At 44.6% G+C, this 22,687-nt stretch overlaps 1 protein-coding gene across 1 annotated transcript in view; it reads left to right on the top strand.

Annotated features, from left to right (window-relative positions):
- Positions 1 to 8,341: 8,341 nt before the first annotated feature.
- GABRP (gamma-aminobutyric acid type A receptor subunit pi) overlaps positions 8,342 to 22,687 on the top strand; it is a 42,175-nt gene continuing 27,829 nt past the window's right edge. The window contains exons 1-3 of the mRNA XM_063125291.1: positions 8,342 to 8,397; positions 14,491 to 14,606; positions 19,604 to 19,671. Coding sequence (XP_062981361.1) covers positions 8,342 to 8,397; positions 14,491 to 14,606; positions 19,604 to 19,671 — 240 coding nt within the window. The remainder of the gene's footprint in view (positions 8,398 to 14,490; positions 14,607 to 19,603; positions 19,672 to 22,687) is intronic.

Genomic DNA, 22,687 nt, shown 5'->3' with positions numbered 1-22,687 from the left:
AATTTCCATTGAACTCACTTTGGACTTACATCTGAGTAGACATGCATAAAATTGTGCTGTTGCTCCTGTATATGTAAACTGCCCAGAAAGCCTCAGCTATGGGGCGGTATACAAATGTAATAAATGATGATGATAATGATGATGATGATGATGATAATAATAATAATGTGTGTTGAGGTACTACAACTCCCACCATCTCTCACCATTGGCCAGACTGATAAGAATGGGAGTTTAACAACCTCTGGAAAGCCACAGATCCCTCAGCACTGGTGTACAGGATTGCAGCCTTATTCTGTGAGGCAAACATGACTAATGACCCATGTCTTTTATTACACCATTAGCACTGATTCTTCCAGGGCAAAGTAACAAGACTTAAATAGAGCACAGGAGCTGGTTCCAAGAATGAATGAGTGTGGGTTTTTTTTTTTTTTGGTATTATTGTCTAGCCTATTGTTAATAGACCTCAAAGGACAATCTAGAAAGAGGCCCGTTTTCATGCCTTGAAATGGAACTTCATTCTGCCGGAGTGCTGTAGGTACAGTCTGTGATGATGTCACTGAGAAAAACTGTCTCGTTAAAAATGCTGGAACTGAAATGAGGGCCTGGGTTGGGACAGCGGCAGAGGAGGGGAGGGGCCATGCAAATAGTGTCTCAGGTAAAGCCCTGGGAAAGCCTGCTTTACCTGCAGTCTGTGTCTTTTTGAGGAAAGGGGATCTTTGTCTGCAGAGGTCAGGTGAGAAAACATACTTTCTTGATGGAGTGAAAATGACAGCAGAGGAAGAACTGTAGGACATGCTTGATCTTGGACAGTAGTGACTGAGGTAGGTTATTAGTAGGAATCGGATGAATGCTGACGGTGAGTTTGTTAGACCTTCATTCGAGGAAGCTATGTGGAAAGGCCTGACAAGGAGATAGACGTATTTGTAGATGCAGCCTTTACTTTCACTGTGTTGCCAGCGTTTTTGGTTTTGCTCTCACAATGATTGCTCAGGGACGGAACTAGCCAGCTTATGCTGGAAGGACGCACTGAACATCAGTAAATGTTGGCAGTCCTCTTTTCTTCTTCCTCAGGGATCTTCTTTGAACATTTCATTTAGGCACTCTTATTGGTGGTGGTGGTGATAGTGGAAGTGACATCATGGAAGGCAACTTAATATGCCCAGAGTAATATCCATTTCTTGAAATGCCTGTCATGGAGAAAACATTCTGAACTTTTTGCTATGGTGTGTAGTTGTTCAATATTGCTCTTAGCTGAAGGAACGGGAGGAACTGGGATCATGTTAAAGAGGTGAAAATAATGGCAGAGAGGATAAGTGGAAAATGCAATCAGACAATAAAGGCAGGTTATGGATGTGTGTCAAATGACTCCCCTCTTTTGAGATGTTCATCCTGAGCCCTGGGGCAGATCTACACTACTGCTTATTCCGTTTTTTCCTACCACTGGTACCGTTTTATGTTGTTACGTTTTAATACGTAACGGGGCACACTCTTGTAATGTTTCGCTACTAACCTTTCTGTCTACCGGTATTAATTCATTACTGCAGGGCAGACTGTTTCTTATATTGTCGTTGCTTGCTTTTTGTCGTCGTCGCTTTAGTCTGTGCCCCACCCACTTCCTGATTTTCTGGCCTCGGCTTTATCCCCATTTCCAGAAGCTGTTGCTTTAGGCATCGAAAGGAAGTATCCACGCCCCCTGAAAAGCGATTGGCTGACAAGCGCCAATTCGAATTCAGTGGGATACAACTATTATGACGAAAGGGGGCACATAACAAAACTTGCAACGCTATTTAAACGTCATAACGGAAGACATACAACGATTGAAGGAAGGGAAATACGATGATAAAACGTAAGAAACGTAGTGTCATGTGACCCAATAAGTTATCGCAACCCTTCCCTAACATTTTGAACCATAAGTATAGGTCCCACCCAGGTTTTACTTCTGCTTTTTGGAAATAAAAAACATTTGTTACGTGTGACTTGTTTCAAGATGAGGCCACATTGCGATTATGTTGGAGGATGATAGGCAGGTTTTAGGTTAGGCAGCTTGGTTAGGCACCCCAGATGCTTTAGACTACAACCCCCATCAACCCCAGCCAGCATGGCCAATGGTCAGGGATTATGGGGGCTATAGTCTGAAACATCTGGAGGGCACCAGGTTGCCTACTCCTGGTCCTGCATCCTTTCCCACTGCAACTGTTGCCTGAGAGATAGATGAAGCAAGAGAGATGAAGGGTGGCCACTTATGAATTGCCAAAAAAGATGGCAAAAGTGGGCATTGATTTGCATAAAATGTGTATATGCTGATTCATATGTCGAGATGCAGATTTATAGTTGAAATAGAAATACAGCCCATCTCACTATATTGTGACCCACTGTGTGCCTCTCCAGGCGTTCCTGATGGGCGGCTTCAAGGCCCCCGATCTCTGTTCTGATGCTTCTTTATATTTAACCTGGACAAGCCTTCAAATACAGGACAGTCCTCTAGGAACAGGCTACATGGCCACCCTAGCTCATGCCAAACCTGACTAACTGAGGCATAAATCATTATTTAAAGATTGCTCGGCAAAAGTAGCAGTGAGTATTGAGGAAAATAAAATAAAAATAAAAATGGGCACAACCTTTTCCTCTCAGTCAGAATTGGATATTTGCTATCAAACTAGCCCCTGAAGTAGGGATTATGTATGCAAAATTTCAGAAAAATAGGTATAGCGAGTTCTGTGGTTCATACCTTATATTTTGATATATATATTTTTTTAAAAAGGAGACTGCTGATAAAGTTTTATTTCTTGGCTGGATTGTATGAAATTTACAGGAATAGTTGCCCCATGTCTGGAGACTGAGCTTGCCCAATTTCAGATGAATAGGCAGAAGTTTTTTTGTGCAAGAGCAGCTGTGACCTATTCGAGGATATCTCAAAGTGGGTTTTGTTTTAAATTTATCTCCCTATGTTCCTTGTGAGCCATTGTTCTAAAACTGACAAGACGTCCTTCAGCAATCCGTAAGCAAGAAACCTGCAAAGTTTCAGAAGGATAGGTGCAGCGGTTTATGCAGAAGGGGAGTCCACACATTTACGTTGTTGTATGAATGATTCTCTTCCACTCCCTCTGATGGGATGGGTGGCGACTGAGACAAAAGGGGAGGGGACAAAAATACCAGCATATTTTAGATTAAAGCTCTTACTGCCAGAAACTCAGTTGTGAGAGAGACATTTCAACCTTTTAGAACAGGGAAAACGGCACAAAAACTGGGAAACCACCGAACAATCAGCAGTTGTGGAAAAGGGGACGTAGTCTTCTGGGGCTTGTCTATATGGCTTGCTTACCCTGACCTAAATGTGCATATTTGCGTTTCAGGACACATGACGCAGCCGCTCATTCACCGCAGTGCCGGGTTTTTAACGCATTTCCAATTTACCGCGACTTTTGGATCATGTCCGAGTTTTCACCGCATTATGGTTAGGTGTCTTTGGGGGAGTTAAATCGCATTTTGACATGTGGGCAGAGCTTTGAGGGTAGGACAACGTGATTGGCCGATTTCCCACCTATTGGCTGCCTCGTTCCTTTGCACCGTTTTTAGTTTGAATTCTCTGATTTTGCTGCCTCGTTCCTTCCCCTCCCCCGGTTTGTCTGTTATATGAATCTGCTGAGCTCCGTATATAAAATTTACAGTATCCATCGTCTCTACTCCGTAGCATCGTATATGCGTACATGTGCATGTGCACATGTATAACTGCACTATAAAAAAATAATCACTGTTGCTGCTGCAGTGTGATGCTGTTTACCTAGATTCAAATCAACGAAAATTCAGGTTTATATTTAATGAGGAGCAATCCTGTTGTCATATAGATGGGGGCCTGGGCACCCCTGGCTTCTGAGCTTGAGGTTCTACACCTCTAGTTTATTTATTAATGCAGTATATATGCTCACTGTGGCCCTCAAAGTGATTTAACAGGACATGGATACCATGCCCAAAGTTTTCCAAGGCAGCTTACAATATCATTTTCCAAGGCAGCTTCTGATATCATTTCCAAGGCAGCTTACAATATCATTTAAAAATGTGGCTCTAGGATTTGAGAAGGCCAAGAGAATAGAAGGTGGTGGTCACATCATTTAATCGCTTGGATTTCTGGAATGTGAAAGTGATTTTTAAAGAGTGGGGTCTCATGGCAGCCTAGCCCAAGCCAATTATTCTTAGCAAGAACATCTATGTCTTATTGGATCCCTGATACTGGCATCCCAAAGTCCTCCTCGTCCCCCCACCCCCTAAACGGTTCTCTCTTGCATGGTAAATATTTGCATTTTCCTTGGCACACAGTTAAAAATAGATTTCATCATGCTCAGAGATACAAAAATAGCCTTGTTGTTGTTGTTGTTTTTATGAAAATCTGTGATGACCTGAGGGGTGCTGGGGGAGCAGGCAGCTTTCTTCATTGCTTTTGAATTCAGATAATAATCTTGTGTAGCCCAAAGAAATTTGCAATGCAAGCGTAAGCATGTTTACTCAAAAGGAAATCATATTAATTTCCATGGGATTTACCCAAGTAAATATGCATTGGATTTCAGCCTTAAATTATTTAGCAAAGCCATTCTTGCCTGTTCTGCAAGCTAGTATTCTATCCCCCAATCCTTCTTCATTGTAGCTCAGCCTCATTCGCACTTATGTTCGGGGCTGGTGTCACGGGGAGGCATGGTTTGGATCCTGCCAGGGGCCTACACCTCAGTAGGTTCCCACTGGCAACAGCCCCGTGGACCTGCTTCTCCTCCTCTTCGCCCACTGAAACTTGTGCGTTCACCTGCCTCTAGTTCTACCCATAATAGTGAGGAGCAGTAGGTGCTAATACCTATTTGCTCCCTGGCTCTCTGCCTGTCAAACAAGCAAGTGGTAGCAATGATGAGAAAGAGGAGAAGCAATAAGAGCTTGTGACAATGCGGTGAGAAGGAAGATTCACTGAGGGAGGGGGGCATTGAGGGGTTCTTTCCCAAGGGCCTTCCAAAACCTGGAGCTGGCACTTCAGTAGAGCAACCTTCCAAGGCTAGATCTACACTGCTGCTTTATAGGGGTATTGAAGTGCACCAATAACTGTTGGGGCACAGGACACATTCCGTATACCGCTTTCATGGTGTTATTTCGTGCTTTTTCATAATGATTTGACACAAGGTGTAGATCTGGCCCAGGTCTTTTGGTACTGCAATTACCCTCATCCCTGATGATTGGCCACGTGAGCTGGATGTTGATCAGAGTTGTCGTCCAAAACGACTTGAGGGGACCATGTTGGGGAAAGCTAGTGTGGTGCATCTGCTCCTCCAAATCAATGTAGTCTCATGGTTGTCATTTCAGTTGCTCTACAGAGGATCCTTTACAAACCAATTACCAGCTCTCTGCCAATACGCTGTTATGTTTTGATTTGATTTGCCTGTCTTAAAGGTTTCTTTACAAGCCAAAGTGCACCAGGGACAAGAGAGTCTGGGGACTAAACTACACATGAAATGGGAGGCCTGTCTCTGAATAGCATCTCCCATCTATCTATCTATCTATCTATCTATCTATCTATCTATATGTCCTGCTTGTTCATCCCTGACCGATGGCTGGTTGGCCACTGTGTGAACAGAGTGCTGGACTAGATGGACCCTTGGTCTGATCCAGCATCAGGGCTCTTCTTATGTTCTTAATTAAGTAGCTGTAGAAAGGCCTGCTCTTTTTGGTGAGAGGAAGGTCAACACTTTCTCCTGCATTAAAATCATCTTCAAAAACCTACTTACCCCACGGGGCAAAACACACAGTTATTATATGTATAGCTGAATATTTTGCTGAGTGGGATAATCCTGCTCTTTCAAGTTAAGAATACGTGGTGTTAAAAGATCAGCAGTTTGACTGAACAATGGCTTTGAACAGACATGATAACAAAGGAAGATAGGGTCCCACCTCCATCCTGTTTTCTTCCTTCAGAACGTCTTTTTTTTTTTTTTACTATTGAATATCAAATATTACAAACATTTGGTGTGGTGCCATTTTGAATAACAAGTCTACTGCATCTCATCTTCACCCTGCACAAACAGAGAACGTATCATCTACCTGCCTGCCAAGAAAGGAAAGGGACAACCGATCCTGTTGTGGGGGATCCAGAAGCCACCCACCCCACCACCCCAGTGCCCAGCCACTAGTGATCAGCTGTGCAGTGGCAGGAGGGTGGGAAGCTGATGGATTATCATGGAGCAAGAGTACGATGGAGTTATACTAGGCTGAGGACCGAATTCAATTTGGGAGGTGCTCTCAGGAGCCGCAGTCCAGTGCTGGGCAGGGCTGAAGGCAAAAGGGACAAAGTACCCAAAATACCGGCATATTTTAGCTTAAAGCTCTTCCTGCCACTAATCAAACCTTAGGAGAGGCATTTCACCAGTTCGAATAGGGGGGATGGACAAAAGACAGGAAACCACCAAATGATTGGTGGCCAGGGCAAAGGGGTGTGGCCATCAGGGGAGCCATGGAGAGCCAGATCTGGACCTTGGGCCCGTGGTTTGTTATCTCTGTACTAGAGGTTCTTGGTCTAGTAATTTTACAGAGGATTCCCTAATTCCTTCCACGCACCATCTGTAAAGATCATAGAGAAGAGTGACTTGGGCTTCACCCCAGAGCACGAGCACTGCCAATAAGGGAACAGCTATTAGGAGGACACACTTCTATAGGGTCTGTCCAGGAAGCAAAATAGCAGCTCACCTTGGCAGGAATAGAGAGTGGCTGGAACCAAAAATGTGAGAAGTCTTGAAGCTGGTCAAGAAGCTAGCAAGCACATGCAGTTCATGGCTTTATCATTGTTGGGAAGTGTGTGACATCCAATGTGGCCCTACGGTTGTGCAAGGAACAGGAAGATCAATATGGGTACTATACTTAAAGGCAGCCTAGAAATATTGTAGGTAGATTGACGATAACGGTGGGCAAGATATCTTCCAGGGAAGTTTGTCCACCATTAATGATCTTGTGGAGGAAGTCTTGATAAGCTTTTGAGGAACACCAGGCTGCAGCAGGGGCGTGCCATTTGAAAAGGACCGCTCAAGAAGTTTACTCCACCTGAGGTAATGTTGTTCCATTGTTCTCTTTTGGTGAGTAATAAGTTGGTGGGCAGCTCAGAAAAAAGGCATTCTAGGAAGGCTAATTGATCACGTCGTTCATGCTCTGATGAGCACAATGCAGTGTAACATCTGGGCTTGGAGCCAAGAGAGTCATGCCCCCTCCCTTAAAAGTCAACAAAACCACTTCAAAATATGCCATTTTCATACTTCGGTTCCAAACAACAATGCTTATAGGAGTGAACCAACTGATCTGCTTTCAAATCATGTGTACAAAAGTTAATATAATCTGATGTTGTGAAACAGACTTCCCCAACCCACACACCTACCTTGAGGTAGCCCAGGTTTTCCCTCATAGGATGGCCACTTCTGATTTTCCAAATAAAGAGGACATGCATCACTAAAAAAGAAGACACCAATTTGCATAGGATTTGCACATCTTAACTTATAGGTATAGATGCAAATTTAGAAATAAGTATTATAATTTAAATAAACATACAGTACATCTCACCATGCTGAGGAATCCTGTCACCCCAGAACCTGGGCTCCTGCGTGTTCAGCCTGCTGTTAATGGACAACAGTTCTTACGGTCCTTTATCTTTAAACTGAACTTGGCTTGGGTGGCCCTTCAAATAGAGAACGCCTTCGAACAGGGAGCAGTCCTCTTGCAGCCCATTAAAAAGAAGACTGTCCTCTGTAGAAGAAGGCACGTGATCATCCTAGGAGCTATTTTGGACTACAGTTCCCATCATCTCTGATCATTGTCCATGCTAATTGGGGCTGATGGGAAGTTGCAACCCCAAATATCTGGAGGTTATCAGGTTGGAGAAGGTTGAGCTAGGGAATTCATGAAACATAACATAAGAACCTAAGAAGAGCCCTGATGCTGGATCAGACCAAGGGTCCATCTAGCCCAGCATTCTGTTCACATATTAACCAACAGGTTATTGACCAGGAACCCACAAGCAGGACATGGCTGCAATAGCACCCTCCCATCCATGTTCCCCAGTAACTGGTGTACGTGTGTGTACACCAGATACTAAAAGGGTTTGTTGACATGGATCAACATAGTGACATGCAGTTTTGGACTCTTCTTTAGGGCTTGGCTATGGCTGTGGTCATGATTAACGTACCACTGCACCACTGATGGAAAGGGTTAACATACCTGAAAGAGTTGCATCTATTCCTCTCTACTTACCCAGTTGAAATACTTCTGTTTTATTCCACAGGTTACTGATAATTTTGCTGTCGCAGCCAGTGGCGAAGAATCTTCACAAATGTACCACCGTTATTATTTCTCCACCCATGTGTGGTTTTTTTTTCTGTGTCAAGGGTAAGTTTTTCTGTGTCAAGGGTAAGTTGAGATGTATGAAGATATCTACAGTAGTGATGAGAAAAGAAATGTATTCAGTTCACCTTTTGACACGACCTGGGGCATGTCTAGATGGGGTGATATCCTGGGGATCGTCCTGGGATCATCCCTGTGCATCCACATGACACACAGAGGATCCTGGGAGCAGGGATGGATGATCCCTCCCTTGCCCCGGGATATTGCCCTACTCTTCTATCCAAACTTTTCCCACGGTCCCAGGATGATCCTGCGGCCGGGCATCCCGTTTTCATCCTGGCTCCTCACGAGTAAACGACTTCCGGGAAAGCGTCCTCCAGCTGCACACAGGCTGATCTAGTCCTAGTCCTTGGCCTTCTGCTGGGCCAGCGCAATTGCGCCGACCCAGCAGAAGGCTGGATCAGCCCTGGGAGGGCTGGAGGACGTGTTCCCGGAAGTCCAGGAACATGTCCTCCAGCCCCCCAGGCCAATCTAGTCCTAGTCCTCAGCCTTCTCCTAGGCCTGTGCAATTGCGCAGGCCCAGGGGAAGGCCAGATTGGCACTGGGGGCAGGAGCTGGAGGACGTGTTCCTGGAAGTCTAGGAACGCATCCTCCAGCATCCCCAGGGCCGAGCTAGTCCTAGTCTTCGCCCTTCTCCTGGGCCTGTGCAATCGTGCAGGCCAAGGGGAGGGCCAGATTGGCACTGGGGGCGGGGGCTGGAGGACATGTTCTCGGAAGTCTGGGAATACGTCCTCCAGCTCTTTTCCCTGGTAAATTGGGGCACAGTCTTGGTTACCCAGGAGATCCCCATTTTTCTGGAGGTCTCCGGGGTTTTCCGGTTCATCTGGTCACCCGAGGCTAAGGTTAACAATAGCTATTTGTAATATTGGCTATAGTTTACCCCCGCTATTGGTGGCAGTATGCCTCTTTATAGGGGAAAAAGAACAGGGGGGGAAGAGCAGGCGGGTGATATTCAGTGCCAGCGCTGGGTTTTAAGGGCCCTTGGGCAAGACACCCTCAGTGGGGCCCTTCCCTTAGTGAATCTACCTTCTCACCACCATTGTCACCAGCGGCTATTGCTGCTCAACCTCATTTTCATCGTTGCTACCACTTGCTTGCTTGCTAAGGGGAGAGCCGGGGAGTAAGTAGGTAGTGGCATCTACTACTCACTGCCACCATTGTCTGGGCCAGAGTGAGAGGCAGGTGAACTAGCAGGTTGCAGTAATGAATAGGAGCAGTGAGTCCAGGAAGCTTTTGTCAGTGGGGCCCTTATAATTAGACACGCATGGGATCGCACTGTTAGTCTCCTATATCTTGGCAAGGTCATAGCATTGCCTCTCCAACTGAGAAAAGGAAGGCCACGATTTATTAATCATTTTGGCTGTCTGCTGATCTTAAATTGGCCATTAACCCACACTGAAGTTGAGTTTGGAAAAGACGCAAGCCGGCTGGAATGCGCCGTATGATCTCCCCAGAGTCAGGGCTCAAGTTTAGAAGCGAGCAGAGACTTGCCGTCTCTCAAAGGCACCATTGCTTGTGAGGGAACTATAGGCCTACTGTTGCAAACTGAAACTGCCAGTTATGTCACTTTCCTAGGATTGCTGCCTAGCCAGTATTTCATTGGCCTGACCAAAGTTTCACCCCACTCTGCCCAATTGCCAAAACAAGAAATAAAGCCAGAAAAAAAGTGCTGCTCTTATTTCCGTCTTTTATATCAAATGTACCTTTTAAAACAAAACATGCTACCTTTCAGAGGGGGCATTTATGCTCAAAGGCGCTGTGTCCAAAACTGATATTTTAAAGCTATTTCTGTCAAGAAGGACAAAGTTTGCCCTAAGGGTTTTTAAAAACAAACCCCCCACATGTCCTGTTTCTATTCAGGGATACGGGCAAAGCTTCCCCCCCCCCCCGGGGTGTGTGTGTGTGTGTGTGTGTGTGTGTGTGAGAGAGAGAGAGAGAGAGAGAGAGAGAGAGAGGAAAGACCATTTTGAGGATGGAGTTCAGCACCTTGGGCATCTCCTTTAGAGTTCTGGATGGTTCTGACTGAAACTCAGAATGGATGCATAGCCTCACCAGAATCGGAGCCACCAGTCTCCGCTCTCTCCCCCCACCCCCCACCGGTGGCAATTGAGCTTCCTGGTTGCACATTTTTGAGGTATGAAAAAAAATGAAAAGCTTTAAAATTTAGATTGAATATTTGCCTGGCAGAAACTATCCAAAGATGTATGTATGTATTATTGCATTTATATCCTGCCTTTTTTCCTCCAAGGAACATAATCCTCCTCCTCTCCATTTTATCCTCACAACAACAACCCTGTGAGGTAGGTTGGGATGAGAGTCTGTGGCCATAGCTAGACCTAAGGTTTATCCCTGGATCATCCAGGGGTCAAACCTGTTCATCTAGGTAACACACATGGGATCCAGTGCTCAGGCAGGGGCGAACCCTGGATGATCCCAGGATAAACCTTAGGTCTAGCTGTGGCCTGTGACTGGCCCAAAGTCACCCAGGGAGCTTCCATGGCTGAGTGGGGACTAGAACCTGGATCTCGCGACTCCCAGTCCGACACTTTAGCCACTACACCACGCTGGCTCTCTAGATGTGGCAATTCTGCAGTTTTCAGTATTCATTTAATTTCATTTTATTTTAAAACCTTTATGCCACACCTTTCTGATAGGAGTTCAAAGTAGCTGACAACTGAAATAACATACTTAACCATCAAAAAACATCCTTGCAATTTAAAACAAAACCCACTTGCAATTTAAAATGAAAAACAACAGATGATAAATAATAGCAGTCAAATTATTTTAAATCTATATTAAATGTTTTCACCAGCTTCTGGAATGCCATTAGGGAGTGAGTGAGACAGAACTCTTTCAGGAGGGGGTTCTAGACTAGAGCATAGGCTCAGCCTGTGAAAAGTCTCTGAAAAGAGGGTGGTGAATTTAGGGATGTGCAAAAAAATCCATCGCTATTCACAAAAAATGTGGACGTGTCATGATCGCAACTCCGAATGTGAGCGGGGCCATAATTCTCTGGATTTTTTTGCATTTCCCAAGCTTGCAGTGTGTTCAGAAGTGCACATTTGTGCAAGTGCACACTTCTTAAAACGTAAGTGCAGAATATGCACACCTGTGCAAATGCTCATTTCCCCTCCAGAAAATGCATTTTCAGGTTTTAGTCTATCAGGGAAAAGTGTGCATTATTTCTTGTCCTCGGGATGGTGGTGGGTGGCGGAAGACGCTTGCATTCGGAAGTGAGAACAAGGCAAGATGTTTTCGAGGGGGAAAACAGAGCATCGTAATGGGCTCTAACATTGCTTGATCTCCCATCCCTAGATGGAACAGATTGGCTTGATTTGCATGCAGTGCTAACGCAGATTTTTTTTTTTAATGTGAGTTATCGTGAATTGCGTCCGCTGAAAGTGGGAGCAGCTAAACAGACCATCTGGCCATGGTTTGGTTAGCATTATGTACAAACCAGAAACTCTGGCTAGTCTCTCGCACAAGCCAGAGAAATATCAGAGTGAAGAAATAACTCTAGCTTATTGGGGGTGAATAAAAACGGTTCCTGGTTTGCACATAATGCTAACCAAAGAGCATGGACAGAAGGTCCATGGTTTGTTTAGCCACTCCAGTAACCCAGAATGTTTTTTTTAAATTAGCCATGCTTGCTGAGGATGATGGGAATTGTAGTTAATGGGTCAGGGAAGGCCGCCTTACACGGAGTATAATCTTCCATCTTCCCAAGCAGTCGCAGGCAGGGTCAGAATGTTCCTTCCATGGAAGAACCTCCAGACAAACTCTTTCTCCAACTCTTTCCAACATTCTTTCTGTTGGCTTGCAGTGATTTGGAGCGAGCAGTAAGAGAAACAGAGCTTAGCGTTCCACATGTCAAAATGTTAGCATTCTAATCAAAATCATCCCACCACATGGGCTTTGTGCCTACTTTGTGCTTAGAGGTGGGGTAGAAAAAAAGCTGGTGATTTATACTGAAGATAGGGAGGGGCAGTTCTTTTGGCTCATCCTCACCAGCAAATTATTTCATACTTGCTGTCCAAGTTATCAAAGCGTTTAAGGGTTGCCGGCTGGTTGTTGTTTTGTGCTGTGTTGTAAAATTATTCTTGGCTGATAATTAAATCTTCTCAAATGGGACTCTGTGAAAATTCGTAACGAGGACCTTGGCCCAGAAAGGGAAGCTGAGCGCCTGCATGCTACTCTCTGCTGCCAGAAATATTCCCTGGTGGCATGAAGCATGGATGTGGACTCCTCGCTAGCGATGTTCTCACCAACCATGTTCTCCCCATAAATGATTCTGCAGAAGTAGAGGGTCTCTCCTGAACCCTGGACTCCCCCAACACATTTTTCTTTAGAGCCTGCATGTAGAAAAGGCTGCCTAGCTCCTGCACTTTAACTGTTGTGATGAAGAGGGAATTTCACCAGGTTCTCCATATATACAAATGACATCTGCTGAAATTCCCTTGTCAATGCAACTGTTAAAAATATAGGAGCCCTGTCCTCCTTTTCATATGGTCAGCCTAGCATAGCCAGTGATAGTTGGGCATTAGATGGTGACTATTCTTGGTGGGGGTGAATCATTGGAGCCCAAATTAAGAGGCCTTGTGGGTTGAGCAGAGTTTTGGGCCTGGATACCTACACCCCCAAGTTGCCTGGTCACCCATTGCCTTAGGCTTCTATTTCTCCCTGATTCACCTTGAACACAGGCAGGATTGGTTAACCTGTCAGTGGTTGGGGCTGTTGCAGACACCACTGCTTTATTCCAAAGCTATGGAAACTGTACGCAATCAAAGTTGTAGCCTGTTTCAACCCTCCTCTGTGAGTGTCTCCCATTATTTCCCCTCTTGAAGGCACAAGCACCATACCTGCTGCATGCAGAATAAATTGCTCTTCAAAATCAGTGCTATGTCCTCATTCTTCAAAGGATGCTATTAAGGTTGAGCCAAATATTTTCCAGTGATTTTTGAAAGCAACCTCTTGAGCACCGACTCCCTTTAATGTTATGTTTTTGTGGCTGTTTGCTATGATTTTTTGGGGGGTTATTTACCCTGTTTTGCTGCTGTTCCAGAGGCTATTGCCACCCTCTGTTTAATTCTTCTGTAAGTGAGCCCACCTAATCTGGGATCATGTACTGGATGTGATGATGCCTTTGGGCTATTCAGCCAATCAAAATTGGATATTTGATGTCACTATGCCGAAACGAAGCTCATTTAGATGTGGACAATGCTGCCTCTTCATTTAGACTATGTGGGCCATCCTAGTCTATCAGGGATCCCAAAATGAACACTTTTGCAGTCATCCTTGAAAAGAGCTGAAAGAGGGGGGCTTGTTTTGATTCTGATGAATGTTTTCACAAAACAGCTCCCTCCTGTGCTCAGCTCTGTTTGCTATAATATGGTTGTGGAATAATATTAAATCATTACCTATGGGACACATTTGACTGCTTCTGGGCCTGCACTGGTTCTTTTCCTGTAAATTTCTTTTGTCAATTCCATTCTACTTTCGCTTCTGTGACCATCATGGATTTGGAGGTCTGTTATTTTTAATGCCCTCATGTGCCTCGTATGGCGCAGAGTGGTAAGCGGCAGTTACTGCAGCCGAAACTCTCCCCACGGCCTGAGTTCGATCCCAGCGGAAGCTGGTTCTCAGGCAGCCGGCTCAGGTTGACTCAGCCTCCCATCCTTCCGAGGTCGGTAAAATGAGTACCCAGCTACCTGGGGGAAAGGTAACTGCAACTGGGGAAGGCAATGGCAAACCACCCCGCTACAAAGTCTGCCAAGAAACGTCAGTGAAAGCAGGCGTCCCTCTAGAGTCAGCAATGACTCAAGTGCTTACATGAGAGGTTCCTTTCCTTTCCTTTCCATGTGCATTGCAACAAGAGACACAGTCCATCATCCTGCCATAAAAGACAGACAAGCATTGTTGGCCACAGACCTTGAGTGTAAAGGCTGTATAAATGCAGTATGATGTTTGTGCTTGGTTAGTATATATTACATATGAGAAGAAGAGAGAGGCTGCAGCTGCACAGCAGATGGGCTGGTGTCCACTGCCACATCTAATGATTTTCTATTTTTCATTTTTCAGAAAGTGCATCTTGGGTCACAAAGTTGACACATCAGATTATCGGGTCACACCATCCCTCCCTGGATTTGGGAACCTCACCCAAGGATACAACAGATATCTCAGGCCAAATTTCGGTGGTATGTCATTCTTGGGACCTTTTATGGTCATAAAAAAACTTGCCAAACAGTCATTCCTCCTTGCAAAGAGGAATTTCTTGGTCTTCATAGTGTTCGGTTTAATGTGTCTGCCTGTTTAATATTAGCCTATCAGCTGTAATTAGTTCCCAGATAGAGCCTCAGCTCTCATTTGTGGGCAGTATGTTTTATTTTCTTCAGCCAGGCTGACCCTTGTTAAACCCTAATTTAAATGTTGAGGAAGAATGTGGGACAGTTCATTGAGGCAAAGTAATCTTAACTTCACATATGAACTGATGGGGGCTGAGCCGGCAGTGAACCAGGAAAGGGACCTTGGAGTCATGGTGGATAGCTCAGTGAAAAAGTCAACACAGCGTGTGGTTGCTGTGAAAAAGGCAAATTCCATGAGGGGGATCATTAGGAAAGGTGTCAAAAATAAATAGGTCAGTACCCTAACTTTATACAAACCTTTGGTGCCACCACACTTGGAATGCTGTATTGGTGGAGAAGGTTATTGTAGAGCTGGAAAAGGTACAGAAAAGGGCAACCAGAGTTAAGAACTCTGCTATGAGGAAAGGCTACAATGTTTGGGTTTTTAAGCTTAGAAAAAAGTGAGTAGGGGGGAGATAAGGGAGGTGTATAAAATTATGCATGGTGTGGAGAAAGTAGAGTGGGAGATATTTTTCTCCCGGTCTCATAAGACTAGAACCCGAGGTCATCCAATAAAGCTGAAATGTGGGAAGATCAGGATAATTAAAAGGGCCTGCGTTGCCTCACAGCACATAATTAAACAATGGCGTTCACTACTGCAAAATGAAGTGATGACTTTAAGACGGCAGTAGACAAATTCATGGAGGGTAATATTTATTTATTTATTTATTTATTTATTTATTTCATTTATATACCGCCCCATAGCTGAAGCTCTCTGGGCGGTTTACAAAGGTTGAAAACAGTGAGCATTAAAAACAAATATACAAAAATTTTAAACCAACAAAAGCATAAAAACAGACAATATCCGTTTAAAACAACTATTCTGGGGTCAGTTAAGGAAAAACTCAGCACGTGCTGTTAACTGCCTGGGAGAAGAGAAAAGTCTTGACCTGGTGACAAAAAGATAACAATGTTGGCACCAGGCGAGCCTCGTCAGGGAGATCATTCCATAATTGGGGGGGCCACCATTGAAAAGGCCCTCTCCCTTGTTGCCATCCTCCGAGCTTCCCTCGGAGTAGGCACTCGGAAGAGGACCTTAGATGTTGAGCGCAGTGTACGGGTAGGTTCATGTCGGGAGAGGCGTTCCATCAGGTATTGTGGTCCCGAGCCATGTAAGGCTTTATAGGTTAAAAACCAGCACTTTGAACTGGGCTCGGAAACGTGTAGGCAGCCAGTGCAAGACTATCAGTGGCTACTAGCCTCTCAGTGCCAGTTGCTGCAGGAAGGCCATTATGCCATTGCTCTGCTTGTGAATTTCCCAGAGGTACCTGGTTGGCCACTGTGGAATCAGAATGCCTTTGGTCTGGTCTAGGGGTGTTCTTATGTTTTGTGGTGAAATACATGTTGCTTTATGCAAGGAGATTTTGACGCGAGGGGGGTTGTATCCCATTCTCATTCTGAATGTTTAAATCAGCTCTTGACTTAGAGGAATACAGTGGCTCCTTATGAGACGAATGGCAAGTTTCAGGCAAGCATCGGGTTCACATAACCATTTTCAAGGATCCCACCCCCCCACCATTGCACAATACCTAATATTTTCCTTGCTCCAAAAATGCAATTGAATAGTTTCAGGTCAATGAAGAACACCTTGCTAAATATGGGTGTTGTTATTGCTAAATATTTGTGTGCATTGTGTGCACTCCTTTGAACCTAGTAATAATAAATACGTTAGCAGCCATGCAGTAATTCAAGCAGTTTGAAATGTGTCAGATGGTGGATGAGACTGGTTGATTTTATTTTAATATCTCACCCTATCCCAAGGAGTCAGAGCAGCTAACAACAGCTTTGAGAATTACAGAGATCACTTACAGCCCAATCCTATACACATCTTCTCAGCGGTTCAAGGGTGCTCTCTCTCACATAATTGTGTATACAACTTCAGCACCTGAAAAAGTCTCATAAGAGAAACAGACCAGAGAAATGGACCTGGCATGGGGGAAAGAGGGGAGCCGGAAAACAAACAAACAACCAAGTTAAAATGCTGATCTTTACAAAACATGCCTACAGGCAAACAAACAGATCTAATAGTTGGTTCTTCTTCCAAATGGTGGTGGTTGAGGCAGAAGCAAGAATAGTTGATGACACTACACTGAACTATGGTCCTTCCCCCGAGGCAACTGATGTTATGCCAGAGGGGCATGTGCCAAAGGATGAGGTAATAGAGAAGATAAATTCGCCAGAGATAGAGGTTTGAATTTGTGCAGCTGGTTGGCAAGAATAATGTTGCTTGATGTGGCAGGAGTAGGGATGGGAGCAGAATCTAGATGTTGCTTGATGTAGCAGGAGTAGGGATGGGAGCAGAATGCCCATTCTGCCATGCCCGGCAAAGCCTGGGCACGGGGAGGGATTTGCGGGCGGGGCAAGAGAGAGACGTGCCCATCCTGCATTGGGCAGGATTTTGCGCCACTCTGCGTCCGACCTGCAATCTAGAGCCCAGCACTGCCGTTGTACATGCTGGCTTCCTCCCACCTGAACAAAGTATTACAAAAGGTACTATCTATTTCCTGTACTATTCATTTCCTGTCAAAGGCTGCCATGAAACACCCTATGTCTTGGGGAACTGGGGAATCATAAAATAATAAGATGGGCCTGGGCAGAAAATTTCTGCAGCTATAGCTACTGTGAGTTATAAGGCTAGGCTCATGTCTTCTTCTTCTTCTTCTTCTTCTTCTTCTTCTTCTTCTTCTTCTTCTTCTTCTTCTTCTTCTTCTTCTTCTTCTTCTTCTTCTTCTCTGGAGGGACTCCAGCTTTCACTGACGTTTTCTTGGCAGGCCTTATAGCGGGGTGGTTTGCTGTTGCCTTCCCTGGCCGTTATTACCTTTCCCCCAGCTAACTGGGTACTCATTTTACCGACCTTGGGAGGATGGAAGGCTGAGTTGACCTGAGCCGGCTGCCTGAAACCAGCTTCCACTGGGATCGAACGCAGGCCATGGGGAGAGTTTCAGCTGCAAAAATTGCTGCTTTACCGCTCTGTGCCACACAAGGCTAGGCTCATGCCTCCTCCTCCTCCTCCTCCTCCTCCTGCCAATGGACCCGCTTCGCACAGGTTAGGATTAACCCTTCATTTAATATGATGAAGCTTTCAAGCAAACTAACAGCTGTCAGAGTGGACACATTGTGCCCACCTCATCTGAGGGGCTGCCTAGATGGTTTGAAAGCCCCGTGGTTGCTGCGTGGTGGCGTTGTGTCGGTTATACAACACAGCACCCACCTCGCAGCCATTGCAGGGCTTTCTCAGAAAGCTGTGATTTTAAAAAGTTGTGTTTTTTGCTGGAGCGAGGCGAATATGGTGCATTCAATGTATATCCTCGCTTCAGCGTCACAGTGCAGGTGTCCCTGGGCAGATGACAGCCTCTGCTTGGTCACCGTCCACCTGGGGAGAGGGAGGTGGAGGGGGCAGGCCCAGCAAGACAAATGGGCCACTGGAAACCCTGCACCCTCTGTCTGTATTGGGATTAGCTGCCACCACTCTGCAGCAGAGAAAGTGCAGTGTTTCCCTAGACATGGTGACAAGACAGCCCCTGTGTGAACCCATAGTTGCTGGCATTCCTAGGCACAACTTCTGCCATAGTGTATCCCTATAGACTCATGAGGGAGGGGTCTGTTTAATCCCTTTCCTTTAGGCCCCACAGCAGGGGAGAGGGGCAGGGATATAGCTCTGCCCCTCCTGTACTAATCTCCCTGGATTCAAATTGCTGGTCAGGGAAGTCTCTCCTAGTGGCTACAGGCCTCAACAACATGGACATTTAAATTAATTAAAATTAATTGATGCATTTTAAAACCAAAGTAGCTTCTAGGTGCATGTTAAGTTTCAGATGTCTAGGTTTCATGGTTTTGGCACTATGGCACTGACTGACAGACACACACATCCTCTTTTATTATTAAAGATTTATTTCAATTAGTTTAAAGCTGCTTGTTAGGGTTGTGCCCTCTCAAAGTAGCATACGAATAGAGACAAAAAACTCTTATTGAAAGGTGATGTCTTAAAGGCACACCCAAAATGCTAAAACAAAAGGGGCAAAGCATAGGTGTATTGAAAAGCTTCTTCTGAAGATTTGGGGCCACAATCGAGTAGTCCCTGTTCCTAATGCAAGCTTTAGTAAAGACACGAGCAGGGAAAGATGTGAAAAGGTTCAGTAGGTTCAGGACTACAAAGAAGGGGCAAGCAGGCTACCTATAGAAAAATGCAGGTGGGTTCGTGAGTGGGTTGTGGTGGACAACTTCATGAAAATATCAACCCAATGTGCGGCCACTGTAAAGAAGGCAAACTCCTTGTTAGGTATTATTAGAAAAGGAATTGAGAATAAAGCTGCCAGTATCATACTGCCTTTATACAAATCGATGGTGTGACCACATTTAGAATAGTGTGTACAGTTGTGGTCACCAAACCTAAAATATATATATCGTAGCGCTAGAAACGGTGCAGAAATGGGCAAATAAAATCATCACGGGGCTAGAGCATCTCCCCTATGAGGGAAGGTTGCAACAGCTGGGAGTGTTCATTTTGAAAAAAGTGGGGTAATGGGGTAAAAAAAAATTAAAATTTTTTTTGTATACTTTTTAATGTTTACCATTTTTAAATGTTGTAAACCGCCCAGAGAGCTTCGGCTGTGGGACAGTATCTAAATATAATAAATAAATAAAATAAAAATAAATATGATAGAGGTGTACAAAAGTATGCATGGTGTGGAAAGTGTGGATATTTTTCTATATACACCAGTGTTTTAACCCATGCACATGAAACAGGAAACTTGATTTTTGCTTCTGAAACTTTCTTTTCACTTTCCCAGGAAAGCCTGTGATGATAGCCATGAGTCTTGATGTTGCAAGTATTTCCAGCATTTCTGAGAGTGATATGGTAAGCAAATCATTCCTGCTGAGTATATAGAGAAATAATCCTATATTGTATTGCAGCTCCAGACCTGGAATGAAATTCCATTGTGTTCGGGTACTCGCTCCCTAAGAAGGATGTGTAGGGCTTCAGCCATAGACATTGTGAATGTTTCTATGCCTTTAATAGTGCTTCCTTGATTTCTTCCCTTTTCATTCAGGGCATGAGTGGTAGAGATGGTTTTTGTTTCGTTTTATAAGGAAGTCTGATGACTTACCGAAACCTGGAACGGCATTCCAGGAATTTGTTTACACTCTGAGGCCACAGCTAGTCCTAAGGTTTATCCTGGGATCATCCAGGGTTCGCCCCTACCTGAGCACTGGATCCCCTGTGGGTCACCTAGATGAACAGGTTTGACCCCTGGACGATCCAGGGATAAACCTTAGGTCTAGCTATGGCCTGAGTTGATATTAGGACTGCAATGTTTGGTCAGTCTGTCGGGTAGAATTAAAAGCCTCTTAACTGCTTAAAAAGCTGCCTCCTGAATATTACACATCAATTTTATTCTTAAAAACAATTATTTTTAATACAGAAACTCTGGGTAGAAGCTGCCATCTTAGAAGAGGCATTCCACTTCTCCCTGATACCAGAAAGAATGCCTCTTCTAAGATAAGAACATAAGAAGAGGCCTGCTGGATAAGACCAAAGACCTATCTAGTTCAGCATTGTATTCGTGCTGTGGCCAACCAGACACCCATGAGAAGCCCACAAGCAGGATATGAGTGCATGTTCCTCAGCAGTATTCTTAGATATATCGCAAACATATTGTACATAACATATAGCCGTTATGACTAGTACAACACATGTAGGCATCATTTAAACAAAGGCAATGCATTGTTTCTTCAGAACAATTGTGTATTTGTATGCAGTTAATGAATGAACTAAAAGCCTTCTGATTAATCGACTAAGATTTTTTAATTGGATGAGAGTCCTTCATAGCCTCTTTTCATTATGATTATTAAATCTATACCCCACATTTTTTCTTCTTGTAAGTAGCCCAAGGCAGCAACATGACCCCCCCCTCTGTTTTATCCTCACAACAACCCTGTGAGGTAGTTAGGCTGTGAGTCAGTGACTGTTCCAAAGTTACCCAGTGAGCTTCAAGGCAGAGTAAGAATGAGAACCCGGTTCTCCCAACACCCAGTTCAACATTCTAACCCACTACACCACACTGGTGTACCTTTGATGCTCTCTCTTTTGCCTTAGCTAGATGGGACGAAAACCCAGGGCGATCCCCGGGATCATCCCTGTGCATTCACATGATGCACAGGGGATCCCAGAATCAGGGAGAGATCCCTTGCCCCGGGATCTCGCCCTACCCTTTGAGCCTGTTTTTTCCATGGTCCCGTGCTGAGCCTAAGACCGTGGAATGTGTGGCCGGGCGTCACAGTTTGTCCCGGTTCCTGGCGGTTACTTGCGAGGAGCCAGGACCCATGCACGGGGCACAGAGCTCCTCAGGAGCACTGCGTCCATCGGGGTGGGGTGGGGTGAGCGGGGGAAATATTTATTTTTGTGCGCATCTTCTTCTTTAAGAAAAAAACCAAAATGGCGGGTGCGACGCCTCTCCCTCTGAGGTCGTTGTGCACAGCTTGTGAACAGAGGGGGAGATCTCACAATAAAAATATTGCGAGATCTTCACCCCTCTGTCCCGCTAGACCAGTAGGTCTAGCTATGGCCCCAGTTCAACTACACCACACTGATGTACCTTTGATGCTCTCTCTTTGTTTACGATGCTGCTGTTTTAAGTTAGTTGTTGGTTTAGAAAAACATTTGTGGTTGGTATTATTTTATTATGTTTCTGAGTTGCTCAAAAGTGACATTAAAATACCTCTATAAAACAAACAAACAAACTCTTTCAGATTTTAGTCCTCACAGGTATCTCCTGAAAGAAAGCATCTCTGAGATTAGAATAATGCATAGATTGGAAGTGTCCAAAGTCATTGGTCGGCATACATAAAACCAGCATCACTTTAAATGCAGAGCTCTATAGAAAGCAAGAATCTATTGGGGCTGGAACCCATAGGAACTCTTTGATGGGTTGACACAGTCTTTCATGAAGCTAACTTTCCAGGTATTCTGAGGCTATTAATCAACAAATATTCTCTTCATACAGGAGTGTTCTCATCACTATACCACTTACATTTTCCAGTCTCATGCAGAACATTATAGAGATGTACTCTCTGGCTAGATAAATAATTGAAGTAGAAATGACCCAGGGGTTTTCACCTTCATTGTTGGGATTAATAATTCACTGCTTTGAAATGCATAATGGTGCATCATCTCAATCATTTAGGTGAAGAGGTTTCTCCCCTAACAGCATGAGAATAAAATCTGAAAGGTAGCAATGATATACATGAAGTCCCTGCATGACTTTTTTTTCTTTAACAGCTTTCATTCCAAAGCTTGTTACCGTCTCTACACTCAATACAAAAGGAATCCTTTCACCCAGCAGTGAAGTGGAGTGGAACATGATGTTTTGAATCCATAGAGAACAATGAATCATACTTTACCAGACACATGGCAACCTAGGACTAGGGTGATGTTCAAATGTGGCAGCCACAATACTCACCTACAATGTCCACACCTGCAGGGGTGTAAATTTAAACTATTTTAGCTAAGACATAACGGTATATAATTGCTTACATTCAACAGCCCATAAAAGTATATGGGTGCTTCCAGAAGGAGGGCTCTCAATTAGAAGGCATCGTGCAACGATTCCGTATTTTTCTCCTAAATGGATTTCCTGCGGTAAGGAAAAAGACAGAAGAAGCAGTGGGAAAATGTAGAAAGGTAATGAGTGGATGAAGACGGCCTGTCCATCCACCTGTCCACCGTGCCCCTTGGCTAAAATTTAATGAATGAGTCAGTGTGAGGGTGTTAGGGAAATTTCCCCATATCCAGTAGGGAGGGAACAAGTCCAGACCGGTCCAGATTCAGAGGCTTTATTAGAACTACGCGTGTAGGAGAGAAGCCCACCTCCAGC

Source organism: Elgaria multicarinata, chromosome 4 (assembly GCF_023053635.1).
Source record: "Elgaria multicarinata webbii isolate HBS135686 ecotype San Diego chromosome 4, rElgMul1.1.pri, whole genome shotgun sequence".
NCBI classification, from domain to species: Eukaryota; Metazoa; Chordata; class Lepidosauria; order Squamata; family Anguidae; genus Elgaria; species Elgaria multicarinata.
This window is presented reverse-complemented; position numbering and strand designations above follow the sequence as displayed.